Source organism: Mesoplodon bidens (assembly GCF_964165515.1).
Source record: "Mesoplodon bidens genome assembly, chromosome: 5".
In the NCBI taxonomy this organism is placed as follows: Eukaryota; Metazoa; Chordata; class Mammalia; order Artiodactyla; family Ziphiidae; genus Mesoplodon; species Mesoplodon bidens.
In genome coordinates, this window is record NC_138161.1 from 130,228,031 (window position 1) to 130,248,159 (window position 20,129).

The window sequence follows — 20,129 nt, forward strand, 5'->3', positions numbered from 1 at the left end:
AGCGGCTGGGCCCGTGAACCATGGCCGCTGCGCCTGCGCGTCCGGAGCCTGTGCTCCGCAACGGGAAAGGCCCCAACAGTGAGAGGCCCGCGTACCGCAATATAAATAAATAAATAAAACTTTAAAAGGCTGATATTCCTGGGAAGAGGTTCCTTCTCAATCTTTCCCAATGAGTGTTTACCAAGGGCAGTCAACAGGGGGTGGGGTGGGGTGGGGTGGGGTGGGGTGGGGGTGGGGTGGGGAGAGGAGAGAGGAAGGTGGGCTGAAGAAAGGTAGATGGGAGGGGTGGTAGGGGTGGTTATTAGGAGGTTCTTAAGCTCATGTCTCAACACTGAAGCCTTTTCTTGTGTCGGGGGCAAGACCATAAAAATGATAAAGAAGCTGATCTTCGAGAAGAGTCAAGACACGGTTAACAAAGGCGATAAATAGAACACTTGGGTACCAGTGTTGCGGATCTTCATTGCCTTGCTTAGAAGTAGTGCTGCATAAACTAAGTGTTACCCATCCCGTGCTGTGTTTCTTAGGAAACTTCCTGGCTTGTTGTCAGCTTGTAAGAGGAGTATTTCCAGTCTCCATTTGGCAGAGACTAAGCACACAATAATCCACTGCTCGTTTGTGTAACTCTTTACTCCCTGGATCCTCAGGGCACCCTGACCTGCTTTTTCTGGTCGCTGTTGCTGCTTCTGAACCAGCCCCGACTCTGCCCAGATATAGGCTTCCTTCCCGCATTCCCTCAAGGTACTCTTGACTCAGAAGTTACTTCCAGACTCAGCTGTAAACAGACGTCTTCAGGTTGCCATTTCCCATCCTCAACTTTTTGGGGTTATTATTTCCTGGTTTCTCCCTACCAACACCTGAAATATACCATCCCAAATCAACTCACTTTATTTTCTCTTCCTTCTTCTCAGAATAAAATATCTGAGGAAGTCTTCCTCAATCACTCCTTATTTATTTTTATTCCTTTCTAGACACTCAGCTTATTATTTTGAAAACTGAGAAATAAAAGGAGAGAATTAAGTCCCTGCATTCCTTATATGAACTGTACCTCAGGGTCACTGAATAACTGAAAAGGGCAATTTTCTCTTTAGAGAAGTGTTTTGCTAATGAGTGAGAAGGAATGAGAGAATTAATAGGCTAATGGGTCTAGGTAATGCTTATCAAGGCCTCCAAAATCACAAAATAGAGACAGCCAGACATTATGTGATGGAAGTATACACCACCACTGATGAATTAACCTTGACAAAATATGAACCCAAATCTGGTTAAGCTCCTAGATCTTACTAATTTACCGGAAATATGGGGGCAGATGTCTCTACAAGAATGCAGTCAGGAAAACTCGGACTTGGGGAAAGCTACTGGACAAAAAACTCTGATTTTTAAAGAATTCCAAGAGAAAAAGAGGGGAGTGAGGAGTCTGTAGGTTAAAAGAGACTTCAAAGGCATGCCAACCAATTGCAATGTATGGGCATTATTTTGATTAGAATTCAAACAAATGCACTATGAAAAAATTTAAGACAAGTGGGGAAAACAGACATTAACTCTATTTTTAATGATATTAATGAATTATTGTTAATTTTGTAGTGGGATAATAGTATTATGGTTATTTCTTTTTAAAAAGAAACCTTATATTTTAGAAATATGTTAAGTGTTATGATATCTTGAATTTCTTTCAATATAATCCAGAGGATCATGGGGGAAACGGGTGCAACTGTAAGTAATACAAGATTAGATAACTGTTTAAGCTGGGTGATAGGTATGTAGGAATTCATTATACTCTTTACTTTTGTACATAATTGAAAATTTCCACAACAAAATGATAAAAAAAATGTAAGATAAACCACTGGAAGAATGGACATAGAATGTATAACTCCCAACCATTAGAGGGGATAAAAAATGAATAAGAAAACAATCAATTAAATGACAGGAAAAGGGAAAAAAGGAGGGGGGGGGAAATGTAAAAAGCATTTCAAGGAGAAAACACAAAACAAGATGGCAGAAATATATCCAAATGTGCCAGTAATGATAATAGATCGGATCAGATAATTCATCTATTAAAAGATGGATTGGGGACTTCCCTGGTGGTCCAGTGGTTAGGACTCCACACGTCCACTGCAGGGGGCCCCGGTTTGATCCCTGGTCGGGGAACTAAGATCCTGCAAGCTGTGCAGAGCGGGCCCCGCTTCCCTCACCAAAAAAAAAGAAAAAAAACAAAGATAGATTGGGTTAAAAAAATTCAGCCATATATATATACGAGAAGCCCCTAAAAAAATGCAAAGGAGGGGCTTCTCTGGTGGCGCAGTGGTTGAGAGCCCGCCTGCCGATGCAGGGGACACGGGTTCGTGCCCCAGTCCGGGAAGATCCCACATGCCGCGGAGCAGCTGGGCCCGTGAGCCATGGCCGCTGAGCCTGCGCGTCCGGAGCCTGTGCTCCGTCCACAACGGGAGAGGCCACAACAGTGAGAGGCCCGCGTACCGCAAAAAAAAAAAAAAAAAAAAATGCAAATGAGGAAAACGAAAAGGTAGAAAACTATCAGCTAGACTAAACAAGTGATAAGAAACTGAAATTAGGTCAAACAGTTCAATAATATAAGAATGAAACATATTGAATGGAATGACTGTAGTAGAAAAGTGACCATTGGTGACCATGACAAGAATGGTTGGGGTCACAATGGGGACCCCAACCAGATTGCATGTGACATGTGGTGAGCAGAAGCGAAAGAAGTAGAAAGGCAGAAGGAACAGAAAAAGCAAGTGGAGGGGGCACATTCCCAGCCTGTGTGTGTACTGATGTGATGAAGCCAGAAGAGAGAGCCAAGTAGAAGGAATGGGAGAGAGGGGGAAAAACAATCGTGGGGAGGAGAGAAGGCTGAAGATGATAAGATCCAGAGTACCACGGGAGACTTTAGCAGTGACAAGAAGAGAACACCTTCTATTTGATTTTATTTCTAATTTATTAATTTGTCATTACACAAACAATACATGAATGCATACTCAAAAACATCAGACATTACAGGTAAAGCTAATGCACTCCACCAAACTACTGTGAACAGTTTGGTTAGTACCCTTCCAGAGCTTCTCTGTACATTTTTATAATACACAATTAGGTACTTAAGATGTACACTATACAGTATTTGTGTATGTGAATGGATGTGGTATGTTTTTTAACATCAATGGTATCTTGTGGATTTCATGTATTGTCCTTCCATTTTCCCCTAAACTTTAAAGAAATTTAACGTTGTATCTTAGAGATCATCTCATGTCAGTGCATGTAGGACTCTCCTTTTTCATTGATGCCTAGTATTTTATAACAGGTACCATGCTCCGTCCCCTTGATGCATATTTTGGTTTTTCCAATTTTATATTATTACAACCAAAGGTACAACAGTCATCATTATACAAGCCACCTTGTGAACAAAAATATGTAAAGTGCGTTTCATTAAATATTGGAATTATTGGGTCACAGGGCATGTGAATTTAAAATTGTAATGGATACCACTCAGCTGCCTTTAAAAGTGGCCATGCTCATTTATATGCTCACCAGCAATGTAGGATTCCTGTTTCCCCACACTCTTGATTCATATTTATTTTAAATACTTGCCAATTGGATCTGAGATAGTCTCTTGGGTTTTAATGCGCATTTCCCTTATTTTGCTAAAGTTGGGCCTCTCTTCATAACCTATTTGTAAAACTTTTTGCTCACGTGCGTTTTCACAAGGATATTTCTAAAAGGAGTATGTGACCAAAAAGCATAAGGCTCACTGCTAGTCTGGCTGGAATTTAATTTTTGTGAGTTAGAGATCTAAAATTGTTTTTCCCAAATGGTTATGTGGTCTTAATACTATTTGTTGAATAATCCATGCTTCCCTTATTGATTTGAACTGTCACTTTCATCATTTACTCAATATATATTTGTGTTTGTTTCTGGATTCTCAGCTTTATCAGATTTAATTTTGGCATCAGGTACCTGAGTTATTCTTAACTTGGTTCATTGAACGGTAGCTGATTTTATCAGCCAAGATAATGAATGTATTCCTTATGAGACAGCCGATGATGTAATTCATAACACACAAATTCTATTCAATTAAATCAGTTCTGTTATCTACAGAGTATTAAGAAATGTGTAAACTTCTCTTTCAGATTAGTTCTTTTTTTTTAGGGGACACCTCACAGGCTAAATATAGAGATGGAATCCTTTTTACCAGCTCCCCTCTTTCTAGAAGTATTTGATGTTAAAGCTTTTTGGTGATTTTAAGTTTTTTCCTGGCAACGTCAAATGGTATCATGTGGCATGGCAATATTACTGTTCATTCATAAGAACCTTTCATTCAACAAATGACCTGAGGTCCACAAACTGTGACATATACTTTGAAAAAAACAATGTGACACTCTAGCTTTTACTTTTACGTTGGACCATGAGCTCCTGGAGTGCACAAATCATGTCTCATTCATCTTTCTATCCCCAAACATCCAGGACAGGATGAAGCACCTGAACTGAAATAGAATTGAATTGCATTTCAACAATGTTTCTATAAAATAAAAAATAAAACTCAAGCTTCTCAAAAACAAACCTTTACTTCAGGGGCATCATGAAATTATACATATTTATTTTTTTCTGTCCATCTGATTAAATTATATATATATATATAGTTTTCTTTTTTAAACGTAGGAACGCTAGATTTAGACACTGACCTGATAATTCATGCCCAAGTGTGAGAAAAATGTTCCCTTGCTGTTCGTGGACTTCCTCAGGTATAATCTATGTATAGATATGTGGCTTGCCTGTTAAATGACAGTAAGAACTGTGATCTGGAAAACATTTTGGATTGCAGTGGGCAAGCATACTTTACAGTTGTTATACAGAAATATCTCAGGCATGCAAAAGAAGGAAATAAAGAAGGTAAATTCAACTTTTTTTATAGGAAAGTAGAAGTGTGACATTTGCCATATTTTAAAATTCAGTTATTTTTATGATCTGAGTTAGCACACCTTTTCCTTCCTTCTTTCAAAGGGGTAGCTTTGGCTTTCATGGGTAATGCCTTAGCCCATAAACTTCCTGCTCTGTTTTACAGCTCAACACGAGACATTCGACTATGGGAAAAGTCCCCAAACTACTTAAACTACCAGTTCCCCTGGTGAGGAGAAGGAAAAATAAAGCTAACTCACCACCCAAGTATGTTGAACAAATTCTATGACCAAGTAAATCGTGCCAGTGCAAAATACCAGCTCCTTACCTTACCATTACCAATCCTGAAAGACTCTTACTTTTATTTTTGATGATTCTCTTTAAAAAAAAAAGGATGTCTCTGACCTTTAACTTACTTTGTATAGTGCCTCACTTAGCATTTTGATTTGTGAACACAGCAGGTCAGCCTAATTGTAGACCACTAAGGAAATCACTAAACTACACTTTACAGTAATCTCTCTACTGACGAAAGGAACACCTGCATTTAAAGAACAGATTTTACCATTAAAAATTCTGTGAACTGGTAGAGAAACATATGAAACAGGAATGCATACCGGAATGTCAAAAAGGGAAAAATAGGATGCAAATACACATCACTAAATAATACACTATTACTATTGTTAGAAAATAAAAACATGGATTACTAGGCAGGAGGAGGTGGGAGAAAAGGTCCAGTTTTGTTTACGCAGGGCGCTTATAGGACAGAAAGAAACCTGAATCGTGTCGAAGAATGAAAGGTTAAAGCCTAGCAAAACCTGTTCTGACAGGCTGTCAATATCTGCAATGGGGATAGAACCCGTATTATCCTTTCTCGGGAGGAAGGGCTAGCTCTGAGGGGCAGACTTTGAATTCATGCTTCTGGGCCATTCTAATCCTAGTCCACTATAAAAGGACTAAATTTGGTTTACCTTTAGGGCTGGATTTACACAGAGGCATAAAGGGACAGCTAAGGCTCCTCTAGTCCCCCCTACCCCTTTGCTAAATTCTTGAAATTCCTTTAACAGGAAACAAAGGCTTTCGTTTCATAGAGATATATGGCTGTTGGAAGGAAAAGTCTTAAACTTTCTAAGACTTGGAGCTCTCTGATCTTTCCTTGGAGCAAGAAATAACAGGCACCTGATGCTGGGAATGGAATGTTCACCGTGGAGAGAAAAATGGTACAGAAGAACTCAAGACAAACTTCCTTCATGAACCAAGGTTGCCTATATAATTTTGCCTATCCATCATTTCTGTTCTGGATTATTATTGTCTCTCCTAAATTATTTCTCAGTTTCTAGTTTTAGCTCTCCAACTACCTTTCATGTGCCACTGGAATGATTAATTTTTCTGAAATGCAATTCTGATCACAATCCCATTGCTTAAAATCATTCAATAAATCATTCCTGTTTTCCGAATTGATGCCAAACTACTCAGGTGAGTGAGACAGTCATTGCCTGCGTGCCTCCTGTGGAAGTTCTGTGGCTTCTCAAGGAGCTTTGCTTATGCTCTCCTTTAAGCCTTTGAGCACTGTTTTACTTTTGTGAACGTCAAGGCTCAGGTGTCACCTCCTTGAAGAAATCTTCCCTAACAAAGCCATCCTTGACTGTGTATAACAAGTCTTTATTATTGCATCGTATCTATTAGTTTGTCTATATCCTTAATTAAACCCTGAAACTTGAGGGCTGGGCTTTGTCCTTTTAAAGGATTATTGAAGAGAATTGAGTCATGTCACTAAGTGCCTGCCACTGAGCTATAAAGCTTCCTTTAAAATATGTGACTTCAGACCATCTTAAAAATTTGTTTCCAGAAAATTAGGTGATATTTTATTTCTGGCTCTACAAGGATGAATTCTCATGAACAGGCATTTTGGTTACTCTAATCGGAAGGATACTGCACCCACCCTCCCCACTTCCCATTGTTTTAAACGTCCAGAAGTGACTATGGTTTGGAACTTGGAGAAATACCCTAATCTCTGACCTGTGACAATTCTTTGTGAATAATGGAAGTTTTAATTACCCGTCGCTGAGGGCTTGATGGTAAAGCATTCCTGTTTTTATACTTATTTATGCTTAGCTCAGAACATTGGAAATATCCAGCTATTTTTGAATGAAAAATTATGAGTTAGAGGAACCATATATTTAATATCTCACAATCCCTCTATTTCTTGGAGGGAGGTGTAGATCAAGCTATAAAATCACATTGTAGCTACTTGAAATGATTTTTCTTTGGGGAAAATTAGGTTTGTACTGAAGACACATTGCCATATCAGAAACATTTTCTACCTATGATTTTGTGGTTGGTTGAAGTAAACCAACAGAACACTTATGTGGCACCTTGGTCTATGAGCATTTCACCAAGAAAATTACAGATGGCATTCATACAAGACTGTGCTCCCAAATTGGCATCTCAATAAATTAATATTCCAGCTAACTAGAGACCCTAAATATTGAGGAAAAACTGAAATTTACTTAAGATCCTAAACTAATCATTTGGAGGAATGCTTGATGTTGTTTTCAAATATACAGTATATCTGATGCTGAAAAGCACATAGCTTTCCCACACTTAAGTTTGTCCCTGACTTTGGATTGGGGGTATGCCTCATGAGAGTAGGTTTGGATGTACATCCTTTCACAACTATTTTTGGGGTTGTATGGGGGGGGTCATACAAGAGAAGCGGGGGGAGTTGGGAAAGCGGAGGCCAGGCACTACTATAGTTTTGCATTTTTTGAACATGGCACCAGTAGTTGAGTATCTTCTCATTTCATTGAGTTGAAAAGTTTATTATTTAAGGCTCGATACATTTTGCCATCTTACTTTCTAGAAGTTCACAGGAAAGCTTGCCTTTCTACATTAGGTCCTGCTATTTAAAGGACAAATAATTTGTTAAATGTTAACTTGTATTTCTTAAGTTACTAGAGGGTGAACCTTTAGAAACTGCCTTTTATTTCTTCTGTGAACTATTCATGTTCTCTCTTCTATTGTGATTTTTTAATGTAGTAGTGATAATTGCTTTTAATTACCATTTAAAGCATATTAATCATTTCCTTTGTGACTATTACTTTAGCATTTATAATGTGTTTTTCTACCCCAACACCAAAATTTATATTTTCACATAAACCCCAACCTTTTCTAATACTTTTTTTCCATCTGTATTAAATATCACACTGTTTGCACTTGACGGTGAGCCTTTTGGTTAACATTCCAACGTGAAAGTTTCACTTTCTAGTTCACCTGGGATGGCTCTATTAAAAAATCTTACTTCATATCTTTAGGTTGCTTCTTCAAGCCTAAGTACTTAGTTCCTTTAGTTATTTCTATTAACATTAAAATTGAGTTTTTTGTGAATATATCCTGCAGCATAACTAGAATATAAAATAATTGGAAATCCCATGTACACTCTGATTTTATGCATTTAGTTTGTGACTTAAATAATTAAGTTTTAATTTTAGATAGATAAAGAACACTTATTTATCTTCTTTTAATGCAAAGACCTAACTATTGTTTCTTATTAACTCCTGATTAGCTAGTTGGCTATAGATACAGAGCATGTTAATTTCTACAGGCACCTTTCTGAATTCAAGTAAAAGTTCTGGTAGACAAGGATTTCCTACTTAAATGTCATTGACATAATATGAATATTGAGTACAAATATTGCTCACCATTCTTGCATTCTTTAAATTATTTTACTTTGAAAATTTAAGAACCATCATTAAGTCATTAATAACACAGGTTTTCATTGAAGGAATATTTGGAACTCTGAAAATACAAATCTAATCAAATTAAATTTTGAACACATATAGAGCCAAATATTTCAACAAAACTGCAGTTTAATTTCAGAAAATGTGTTAAAATATATATTTATACATCAATTTCTGACATATACTTAATGTGTTAGTATACACAAAATGATGCTTTCTCTTGAAACTGTATTTATGAAATGTACATTTTAATTTAAATACTCAGTATACACTGCACTTAATCTGCATGTTGCATTTATTAAATACATTAAAATCTGCAATGTAACAAAACGTTTTCTGCATACGAAATTCAAAACACCATTTTAAATGAACAAAAAGATGGCTCACTTCATTATTTATTTATTTTTTTTACAACTAGTGTATAGTACACTAGCTCAGCTCCACCATACTACCTGTTCGTTCTTTTTTATTTGACATTGTTCACAGACTAGTACATATTACAATAAGAGTGCTGGATAAAAACATGAGGTACGAAAGTGGTTCAAAGATTATAGGTCATGCAGATCATGCTAGACAGCAAAGAAAATTGTGACCGAGAGAACACTAAATAAAAATACATAAAGAATGTGCATTATAAAAAAAAAAAACAAAAAACAAAAAAACTCCATTACACAGCTTTGCTTCTTTGGTTACAAAGTAGGTTGAACAATTTCACAGCTTTTTATTCCCACCCGAAAAAAAAGTCATACGAAATGTCAAAAAGCAGAGGAATCGTGGCAATTTCTCTATTAGAAAGTAGAAACAAATGAACAAAGTTTTCTTCATCAAAATAGCCCAATTATTTATTATATCACAATAACTGGTGACTACCTGTACAGTTGCACTATGTTCTTCATACTTACACTATACAAAATTTACATTCAAGCTGGGTCTTTACTACTGAAAATAAATACCGAAGGTAAATTGCCATTAGTGTTAGAAATATGCCAGGATTCTTTTGTTCAATTATTGCCTAAACATTTCATCTATTAAATGCAATCCTGTCTTTCAATTCCTTTACTGATACTTATAATTATTCAAAAAAATTAAAGAAGTTCTGTGACATTGTTCATGTACATTATGAAAATAGCAGCCCTGTAATAAATAAAACACAAATAAATGAAAACTTATGTAGGCAAATGTTACTGATATTGAAAGAAAAGTGGCTCTTTAGATGAACTGTTATTTATAATGCGATAGGAAGGCTCAGGGTAAATCCATGGATAATAGGAAACATGGGAGAGCCACCAAAGCTCTTAAAAGACCCCACTCGTGCGCACCAGGTAAAATGCTAACTCTGCTCTCTTTAATACACCCCATCTATTATTCTCCTTGTGTACTGATGACATAAACTGGACATCAACAGCACTGCATGACATCTCAAAGCGAGGAAAAGCTCTTGTAGAATGATTGTCTAATACTGAAAAGGCCAAACACACAACTGAAGCATGGCTACTTGCTTTCGTATAAAGTGGAAAGAACACCAGTGGCACACAAGGATAGATTGCTTTCGGTTTTTTTCTTAATGAGGCAAGAAAGCTTTATGCTGAGGACACATTCGGCTGCTGCGGAGGCTGTGCTATCACTGCTTGCTGTTGAGAAGTGCTGCCAGCATTGGCCTGTTGGGCTGGGAGCTGGGATAACTGATCACTGTTTGAAAGCGATTTTAACAGTGCATTTTCTCGTTCAAGTAAAGAGTTTCTTTCAACTAATTCTTTTATTTGTTCCTTTAGAACTTCCACTTCTTCTCTTACTGCATACATCAAATGGCTTTTCACCAGATCCTGTGAAGAACAAAATTAGGAATGTCAAAAAGAGGGAAAGGGAAAGGAGTTGCTATTTGGTTCTAGCCTACCTGGTGCCTTATAAACATTAGGCAGTTTTATATTTATATAGTGTTATGTAGTTTATATTTATACTATAAATATAAATATAGTTTATTTAAACTACATTTATATAGTTTTCCTGCTCTTGCTTTTAATGTTTCTACTGTTTCTTGACTGACACTAAGGAAGATGGGGTGGAAAAACTCTAGTTCCCAACGAGGGCAGCAAGCCCAGGATTCTACTTTCAAAGTTTGGAGTGATTTCAAAAAATACCAGCTCCTTAAACTGCCAATTAATATAAGCTTAGAATTTAAAAAAAAGTTTAAAATCATATATTTAGATGTCAGATGAAGAGAACAAAGGATATTAAACCATCTGATAATAAACCAGTTATAGTACTGCTTTAAGAGACGAAGTGACCTGCAATTTCCAACTTTAAAACCTCAGGATTAAAAAAAAAAATAGTTTGAGATCAATGGCCTTTATTTATAATGTATCTATGGTTTTAATAACTTGAATCAAAATATTTTAAGTAATATGAGTAGAATATCTTTAAGAAAATCAAAAAATTGATAGTAATAGCAGAAATCAGAATCAGAATCAACAGAAACAAGTCTATTTATTAAAGCTGAGTAAAACAGTCACTGTAAATAACCAAAGGATGGAAAAGATTTCCAGCTGAAGTTTTCATTTTAATAGTCTTTTGTCTCTAAATTATTTTTGATGCTGAGATATTTACGGGATCAAATGAATGTTGATTATGTATATTCCCAAAAATGGCATGAAATGTAACATGTTCAAGTAGGGGAAATATCTATTCCACTGGTATTTCTAGACTAAAAATTCTCAACATTCTAGCATTTTCAACCAAATCTCATTATCAAAAAATACACTTTGGTCATCTCGGTTTAAAGAAATTAGGTATTTGTTTTTTAGAATTGATGAAACCCAACAATCTCTGAAATGAGAGGACTATAAATTTTTACTTACCATTGCTTGTTCTATTTTGTTGTCAATGGCTACACCACCTCCCCCAGATGCACTGGAAAAAATTAGAATATTTCATTAAATTGTTCTAAAAAATGTAAGCTTCCTTCCAACTCTTAAAATAATTAAAAACAATTGTGCTTTACTTAAAACCAAAAATAGTAATTTAAAATAGATTATTAGTCTATTCTCACAATTTCATACTCAGAGCTCTCGTTTTGAAAATGATCTCAATAAACAGATGGCTTGTAAAAATCTTTGTAGTTTCAATATTTCTAATTTGCCAATGATATATATATGCTACTTTAAAAAGTAACTCCCAATTCTATCCAGAAGTTCTCAGTGAACTTAAGATACATTTTGAATGAACAGTACCCTCTCCACATCTCTTCATTTACCAACTATATATTCTAATTGCCTTTCATGTAGAAATTCCAGTGGTTACTTACTGCATTAAATTCAGATGATGATTTTTCTACTATAGATTTTATATTTTAATGTCTGGTTTTTAAATTTTAAAAACTGGCTTGTAAAAATGATTCAGAGGGCTTTTGGGCAAGCAGTACTTGCAGGGTTGGTTAACAAGGAACTCAACATTCTGGCAGACCTGTATGCTTTGACTAGTTTATCAGCTGGCAAAAATCACCTACTAAGGTATGTGGTTTAGACCATTTTTTCCTAGAAATAATTGGAAATAGTCTAGCTGGTAAGTACATCCCAAGTTTAAATATCACCTTAGCATTTCTGTGATAATGACACAGGAAGTTGAATAATTGTTCTCTTTGGCAGTTTATATTTTCCCATGTATGTAGCGAGGATCTATATCCTTTTCTTGGTGTTTTTGTAAACTTTAAAGAATAGTTATTAGATTTTCTTGTAAATATAAATCGGGTATGTTAATCTACTGTCTTTAAACCATTTTTATACAAAACTTTTACTACATACTCTTCATTTAGTGTGTAGTGCTAAATTTAGGTGCTAATATATCTGAAGACTATTTTGCTTTAGATGATGTGGACCCTCAATGTTCTATCAGACTGAGCCTCAGAAATATCCTGTCTGATGTAGTGGTGCCTTTTTTATTATAATCTAAGTAGATCTGGTTATAATCCTGGTTCTGCTACTCACTACCTATATGACCATCAGTAATCAACTATTTAACTTCCCTGGACCTCAGTTTCCTCATCTGTAAAATGAAGGGGCTGCTGTCAATGCCTCAGTGGACTTTGAACTTTTAAATCCCGAGTCAGTGCATGGAAAACACTAAGCTTGTTTATCTGAGCATTAACCACATTAATTACAGCATACTACTTCACTTCTTGCTGCTGTTGCTAAGACGAAAAGGGGCTTCTGTATACCTAATAACTGGAAAGGATATATAGATCATTAATAAATACTTATATATGTTAGGCTGTAAATGCTTGTAGAGAGCAAAGTATGGCTTCATGTAACTATAAACTACAGAACTATATAAACTTTAATGTAAAGTTCAATTCAGACACCACATAGATGAATTCACCAAACACTGGTCATAATTTGGCAAAAAAGATAGTGATAAGCATTTAGATTAGAATTTGCCTGAGAATCCTGGATTATACTTTACTTTTTACTTCTATGTCAAGGAAAAAATGAAATAGTTTTAGTCATTTCATGACTTAAATACATTCAGTTCTTTTTTTTTTTTTTTTTTTTTTTTTGCGGTAAGTGGGCCTCTCACTGTTGGGGCCTCTCCTGTGGCGGAGCACAGGCTCCGGACGCGCAGGCTCAACGGCCATGGCTCACGGGCCCAGCCGCTCCGCGGCATGTGGGATCCTCCCGGACCGGGGCACGAACCCGTGTCCCCTGCATCGGCAGGCAGACTCTCAACCACTGCGCCACCAGGGAAGCCCCATTCAATTCTTTTAACACATCAGTTTTAAATAGAGTATCTTAAATGCTAACTTTAACATCAGTTTTTCATATTAATGAGCAAACAAAACAAAAAACCCAAATAAACCTCAAAAACCTTTAAAAAAGGTTTATTTCTTCTTCTTTTTTGATAATTAAAACAAAACCTAGTCAGTTTCCAAACCATTCCCTCAGCTAAGGAACAATAATTAGCATCCTATTCTTTGCTGATATAATAACCTCTAGTCCTGACTCAGATGTCTTTTACTGCTACGGAGGAACAGGTTTGCAAAGTATAAATGGGTCATGTTGAAGATATGTGTCCCTTAAAAGGTATTACTATTCCAATTTTGTTAAACACTGTACTTTAACAGAATCAAATCAGTCACAGATACAATTACTATCACTATAGTCACCTTTGGCCACTCTGAAGGCTGTTATCAAGAATCCTACAACCTACTGCAGAGGTTCTCAAACTTCAGCATGTACCAGAGTCATCTAGATGTTTTATTAAAACACAGATTGCTGGGCTCCACCTTTCAGATTCAGTAGGTCTGGGGTCGGGCCCAGGAACTTGCATTTCTAACAAGTTTCCAGGTGATGCCAATTCTGCTGCCAGACAAATCATACTTTGAGAACCACTGGCTTAGAAATGGAAATTAGAAGAGTAATAATAATAAAAAAACCTAACTCTACTTAAAAAATTTCTTAGCCTTGTATACAAAACCCTTTACGACCTTGACCTCAGCCTTCTATGGTCTCCTTTACTCTCATACTCCATCTGGTATATTGTGTTATGGTCTTACATAGCTATTTGCAGTCTGTGGAACATATGTTCTCTCAGGTTTCCATGGCTTTGCAGAAACTGCTCCCTCAGCTGGAAATGCTCACAGTTCCAATTCATCTGGCTATCTTTAACTTGTTCCTTAAGATGCTCAGTGCCACCTCCTCTGCAACACCTTCTGACTTCCTAAGGTAGAACCAAATATTCCATCCCGTTTGTGGCCCACTAAAATCATCACAAACTTTTTATAGTGCATAACCAGGAAATTCTGGCTCCTCCATGTACTCACTGTGAATTCTAGGAAATTATTTTACCTCTCTAGACCTCGTTTTTTTTTTTTTTTTTTTAACCTAAAATAAGGATTATATACCCCAATCCACAAAACTCCTGTGAGGATTAAGTGAGTTTAAATAATACTACCACTGTTAACTCTATTAGACTGAGCTCCTTGAGGGAGGTGGATTATCTTCTTCACCTCTGTGAAGAAGTGAACAGTGCTTGGCACATAGGAGCTCAAATGTATACTGAAAGAGTCAATATGATAGTAATTGGATTAGAAACGATTACTGGTTCATGTTAGGAAGCCATTACATTTTTTTGAGTTTGAATAAATCAGTAGCTCTCCACGTGTGGTCCCTGGACCAGGAGCCATCAGCATCATCTGGGTACCTGTTAGAAATGTAAATATTTGGGTCCACTCAGACCTACTGAATTAGATACTTTTGAGGTGGAACCCATGAAATCTATTTTAATAACTCCTCCAGATGATTTGAAAGAAACTAAAGTTTGAGAACCACTGCCTTAAATAGCCTGATTTTTAATAAAGATACCAATGTGGTAGTTTTAAATATAAACAAATAAGAGTGTATTCTATTTCAAGATCCCAGAACATGGTTTAAGAATATTGTTTCAATGAGGGAAACAAGTTTTCCATTGTGTTCAAAGTCAACATAGTGGTTTGGGCTTTATGCTCTTTTAAAATGAGAATGATCAGCTGAAGCAGAATGAATAATTTCCTTTCATTTTTTTCCCTGACCTAATGTTATAGTATTAGGCCTTGTTTTCTTTCTTATTATTGTATTCACCACACTATAACTAGATGATTAACCAGTTTCCGAACTTAAGTTCCTGAAGGGAAGGCTTCCTAAGACTTTGTAACTATTCTGTTAAACTACAGAGTGCTATATAAAAAGGGATAATTTTTAAAAAGAAAGAAACTTTCTGTTACTATGGGTCTCTCTTTTAGAATAAAATCGTAACTGGATTAGCATTCACTAGATGAATAAAAAACTGTGGGTATGGAGGGAACGGACAGAAATACAGAACTATGGGAAAAATGAATGACTAAATGACTTTTTTTTTTTTTTTTTTTTGCGTTACGCGGGCCTCTCACTGTTGTGGCCTCTCCCGCTGCGGAGCACAGGCTCTGGACGCGCAGGCTCAGCGGCCATGGCTCACGGGCTCAGCCGCTCCGCGGCATGTGGGATCTTCCCGGACTGGGGCACGAACCCGTGTCCCCTGCATTGGCAGGCGGACTCTCAACCACTGCGCCACCAGGGAAGCTGACATCCTTCTTAATAGGCTAACTGTTTCATCTATGCTCTTAGCTCAGTGACTCTGCAAATCATCCTGTCTTGCCTCTCTAAAAATTAAAACCAGTGAGGGCACAGTTAAGCTAACTTGATCTCACATTTAAGAAAATTTTTTTATGAGAAATCAACTTTTTTCTTTATTAATGTGGACAGAGGTATCATGGCTACTGTTTAAGATAAAAATAGTGCAAACTTCTTCTCTATTACATTTTGGCTACGTTGTCTTTCTTCTCCTTTCTCAATACAAATGCTTATTAAAAAAAATTTATTTATTTATTGGCCACAACCACACAGCATGTGGGATCTTAGTTCCCCGACCAGGGATCCAATCTGTGCCCCCTGCAGTGGAAGCGCTGAGTCTTAACCACTGGACCACCAGGGAAATCCCACAAATGCTTATTAACAAAGCAACAGGGTAGAGGAAAAGAACACAAATGACTGCCCACTTCATGGCAGCACACACTGCTTAAGTGAGTCCTTACTACAAGCCTGAGCAACACTCTCACTTTACAGTTGAGGAAACTGAAGCCAAGTAACTTATTCAGACACAACCCTAGGGAGAGGATTAAAACCTAACCTAATTAATGTCAAAACATATGCTTTTCCTATCATAACAGTCAGATTGTGAAAGGAAGAAAGCCAACTATCTATAATGACCTAGAAGAAATCCAGCGTTGTGTACATTGTGAAAAGTGCTTTAACCAAGCACCAAATGTTAGTTGTCAAACCATAACCGTGGATCCAAAGATTAAACTATGTTCATAATATGCCATGTATCTTATCTAGCATATTCCTAGAAGAGGTTCAGCTCTGAAAACAAGGGAGGTCACTTCTTAGAAAAGGGACTTGCTCAGTGATCTTTAGACAGCCAGCATAGTTCACCTATTTGCTAAGGACTAAAACATTCTTTTGGTTTGTTAGAAAGATGAAGATATCTTAAGATTATATGGATCTATATGCAGAATATTATTAAAAAAATTTACCTTGCTTTACTCCAAGACCCTCCTAACTTTCTCTGTTGAATCGCAACACAATTAAAAATCCACTACAGGAATTCCCCAAATTACAAAATAAAATGTTTTGTGATGAGAACTTACTTGAGTTGGCAAATCTCGTATATCAATACTTATGTTAAAGCCCCCTTACCCAAACCAGGTAAAATCAATTCTTCTTAAACTTACAAGTTGAAGCTACAATCTTTCTTGGAGGCCAGTCCTCAGGAATCAGGTACTGTTTCCAGTAAATCATCTACAACCTTAATCCCCTTGCCCCGCTGCAATAAACTCTGTAACATCATTAGTGCTAAAAATGCTTTAATTCTAATCTGGGCAACATTTTGCCTCTTCTCTAAGAAATGTATGTTTTGCTTTTTAGAAAGAAACTGTTAAGTCACTGATTGCAAAAAAATAAATCTAATGAATCTACAGCTCAGCAAGCCTATCAAGGTTAAAAAGAAAAAAAAAATCCATCACCCTTCTGTAAGACAAATTTAAAAAAACATTTACACTTTAACACAATTTAAGAGCAAATAACAATCCTCCTTCCAAAAAAGAGCCTAAATAGATAAAATTCATGTAGACGATCTCTGGCCAAATGCAAACCTCTGTGGTTAAGAATAAAACTATTAGACAAAGTTAACAGTAAATTAAGCTAAGAACTCAAAATTGTACATATTCTAATTATTAACCATAAGTTCTACCAATGTAAAAACAACCTGTTTAATTTCATGATTTAAAAAACTCACAAAAAGGCCCCATGGAGATTTTTATTATCAGTAACATAAAATAAGTGATTTTTGTGGATGATAAAAGCTATTATTCATGCTAAACAAGCAGGGAAAATGGCTACTCACAAAACTAAATGTTATTATTTTCTCAAGTAACCAATCTTACTGTGAAAAAAAGCTTTTACCAAGGAACTACTAAAAACTGAGCTAAATACTTATATGAAGATTGATATTTGTTTTTATCATCTATAAAAACTTTGCTCACCAATGCCCTCAGCATATTTCACATTCATCTAATTAATTTCAGGTCAAAATCCTGACCAGAAAAGAATATTTAAAAAGAGGAAAAAAGGACACATGCTGTGGATTATACCAACGTCAATTTCCTGGCTTCGGGTATTATACTATAGCCATGCAAGATGTTACCACTGGGGGAGAACAGGGCAAAGGGGTACATGAGACCTCCCTGCACTTTTTTTTTTTTGCAACTTATTAATCTATAATTACTCAAAATAAAAGTTTTAAAAAATATACATATACATGGTAAAGAATAAAGTCAGAGAGTATACACAAAAAAGTATACCATCAATACAAAGTCCCTCTCCTACCTCAGACCCCCTTTGTCCAGAGTCAACCATATCATCTGTATTAATGACCTTAAAAAAGCCTATTTAGGAAGAATTTCTTTACTATTTTGGAAAGGAGTAGGAGAGGACTTTCTAACTATATGCCTCAAAAAATATATATATTTAAAAAGCTTCTTTAATAATTTCCCTAAAATATAAAGTACTTCTAGGAATCTGTAAGACAAGAAGCCCAAATAGAAACATGGGTAGAATTCACACGAACATTCACAAGACATGAAAAAATACTGAACATCTCATTCATAATAAAAATAGAGATGAAAACTAGAATGTGATATTATTTCCCTAAACAGACTGGCAAACATACTAAAATTTAATAGACAGTTAGTGAGGCTGTGGGAAAATGGGCGTTCTCTTACAGTGCTGGTGCAAAGTGGTATAATGGTATAACCCTTATAGAGAGCAATTTGGTTATATCTAATAAATTTTATACACAACACACCATTCACTCTTTGAGCCAGTAATCCTACAAGTGGGAATTTATCCTATAGATATTTTTGCATACATAGGAAATAATGTATTTACAAAACTACTCATTACAACACTTTATAACAGCAGGCTTTTGATTAGCAATAGGGAAGGGGTTAAATAAATCACAGTATAGTCATCCATTCAATTTAATACTAGCCATTTATTAAAAAACCCATAAGGATGCTTTTCTGTGTACTGAGATGGAAGCAATGTATCTTGAAGATCCTTAAAGGTAAAGGTACAGATGTGTGTATATTATCATTTGTGTGAAGAGGAAGATAATATACATTGTATTTGCTTGTATATACAATAAAGAGACTAGAAGGACACACACACACTAAGAAAAGTGCTTATCTGTTTAGGTAAGTGCTTATCTGGAAGGCAGGCTGAAGGGGAACAGGGATAGAAGACTACTTTCTCTACACTTTGAAGAATACTGAAAAACACATTCCAAAATGAAAATGACTCATGAAGGAGTTATTTCCCTGTACAGTGTGAACTCAAGACATGAACAAATGGCAGACAGGAAACAAGAAAGGAAGAAAGGGAAGAGGATCAACAACTCCACTTGTATTTGGAACTATTTCCTTCTGAAAGATTAGGTACTATGTTTAACATACAAAATAACAATCAATATAAATAACATTTCTGATTTGTAAAATTTACTTCCTTGGCTTAGGGTGAATTAAAATCACTTAAAAATATAGTGTAAATAATGTTTATAACTCCCAGTATAGTTATTTCTGTTCAAAATAATGCTAGTAAGTAAATAGTAAAAGTCTCCCTAATAAATATCTAAGATACAATAGGCTACACAACCTTACACAATGTTGCATTAAAAATGCATTCCAAAGAAGGTACAGATAAGATTAATACTAACTTTACCTTCTTCTTCCAGATCTCTTCACACTTCAAAGTTATGATATTTTGGCAGAATTATTTTAGTATTTGGTAGTAAAATTCTGATATAATTATGTTTTTTTCTTTTTCTTGAAGAGCTACTCCAAGGAAACAACTTAAAAACTAACCAAACTAAACATTTTTTTTCTGTTAAAACAGTCAAGATGGAAGATGTAAAAATTTAGTCTGGAAAAACTGGAGACTTTTACAAAAGTAAAATAGCAGCAATTTTACCACTACAGGCCAAACAGTCCAATAAACTAAGGAAGTTTGTTTAATATTCTATTATCTCAAGTTAAATACTTAAATGTAATAAGAACATGGAATCATATCTACTTAAGATAAATGAGCTTATACACTAGTTAGTTATTTCTTATTAGACTAACATTAGACAAGGTTTGACACAACGAAAAAGTTATTTCCTTCCTCTGAGTCAGACTGAAAATCAAAACGGTGTGAGAAAGGGGTAGGAGGAGGGTGGCATTTTCCCCAATGTTGGAGTGCTTACATTTAGAGCAGACTCTCTTGAAAGAGATTTCATTTTACTGTTTACATAGCAGCAACAGGTAATTTGATGATAGCATAATTATGGGGGAGTGAAGGATACATAACCAAGGGGCTTAAGTCCAAATTA

The 20,129-nt window shown here is 35.9% G+C and overlaps 1 protein-coding gene across 2 annotated transcripts in view; it reads right to left on the reverse strand.

The window, feature by feature from the left end:
• Positions 1 to 2,919: 2,919 nt before the first annotated feature.
• TSC22D2 (TSC22 domain family member 2) overlaps positions 2,920 to 20,129 on the reverse strand; it is a 54,204-nt gene continuing 36,994 nt past the window's right edge. For both annotated transcript variants that reach the window (XM_081235275.1, XM_081235274.1), the window contains 2 exons: positions 11,495 to 11,546; positions 2,920 to 10,462 (listed from right to left, as the gene is read on the reverse strand). In XM_081235275.1, coding sequence (XP_081091401.1) covers positions 10,220 to 10,462; positions 11,495 to 11,546 — 295 coding nt within the window. In that variant the 3' untranslated portion in view covers positions 2,920 to 10,219. The remainder of the gene's footprint in view (positions 10,463 to 11,494; positions 11,547 to 20,129) is intronic.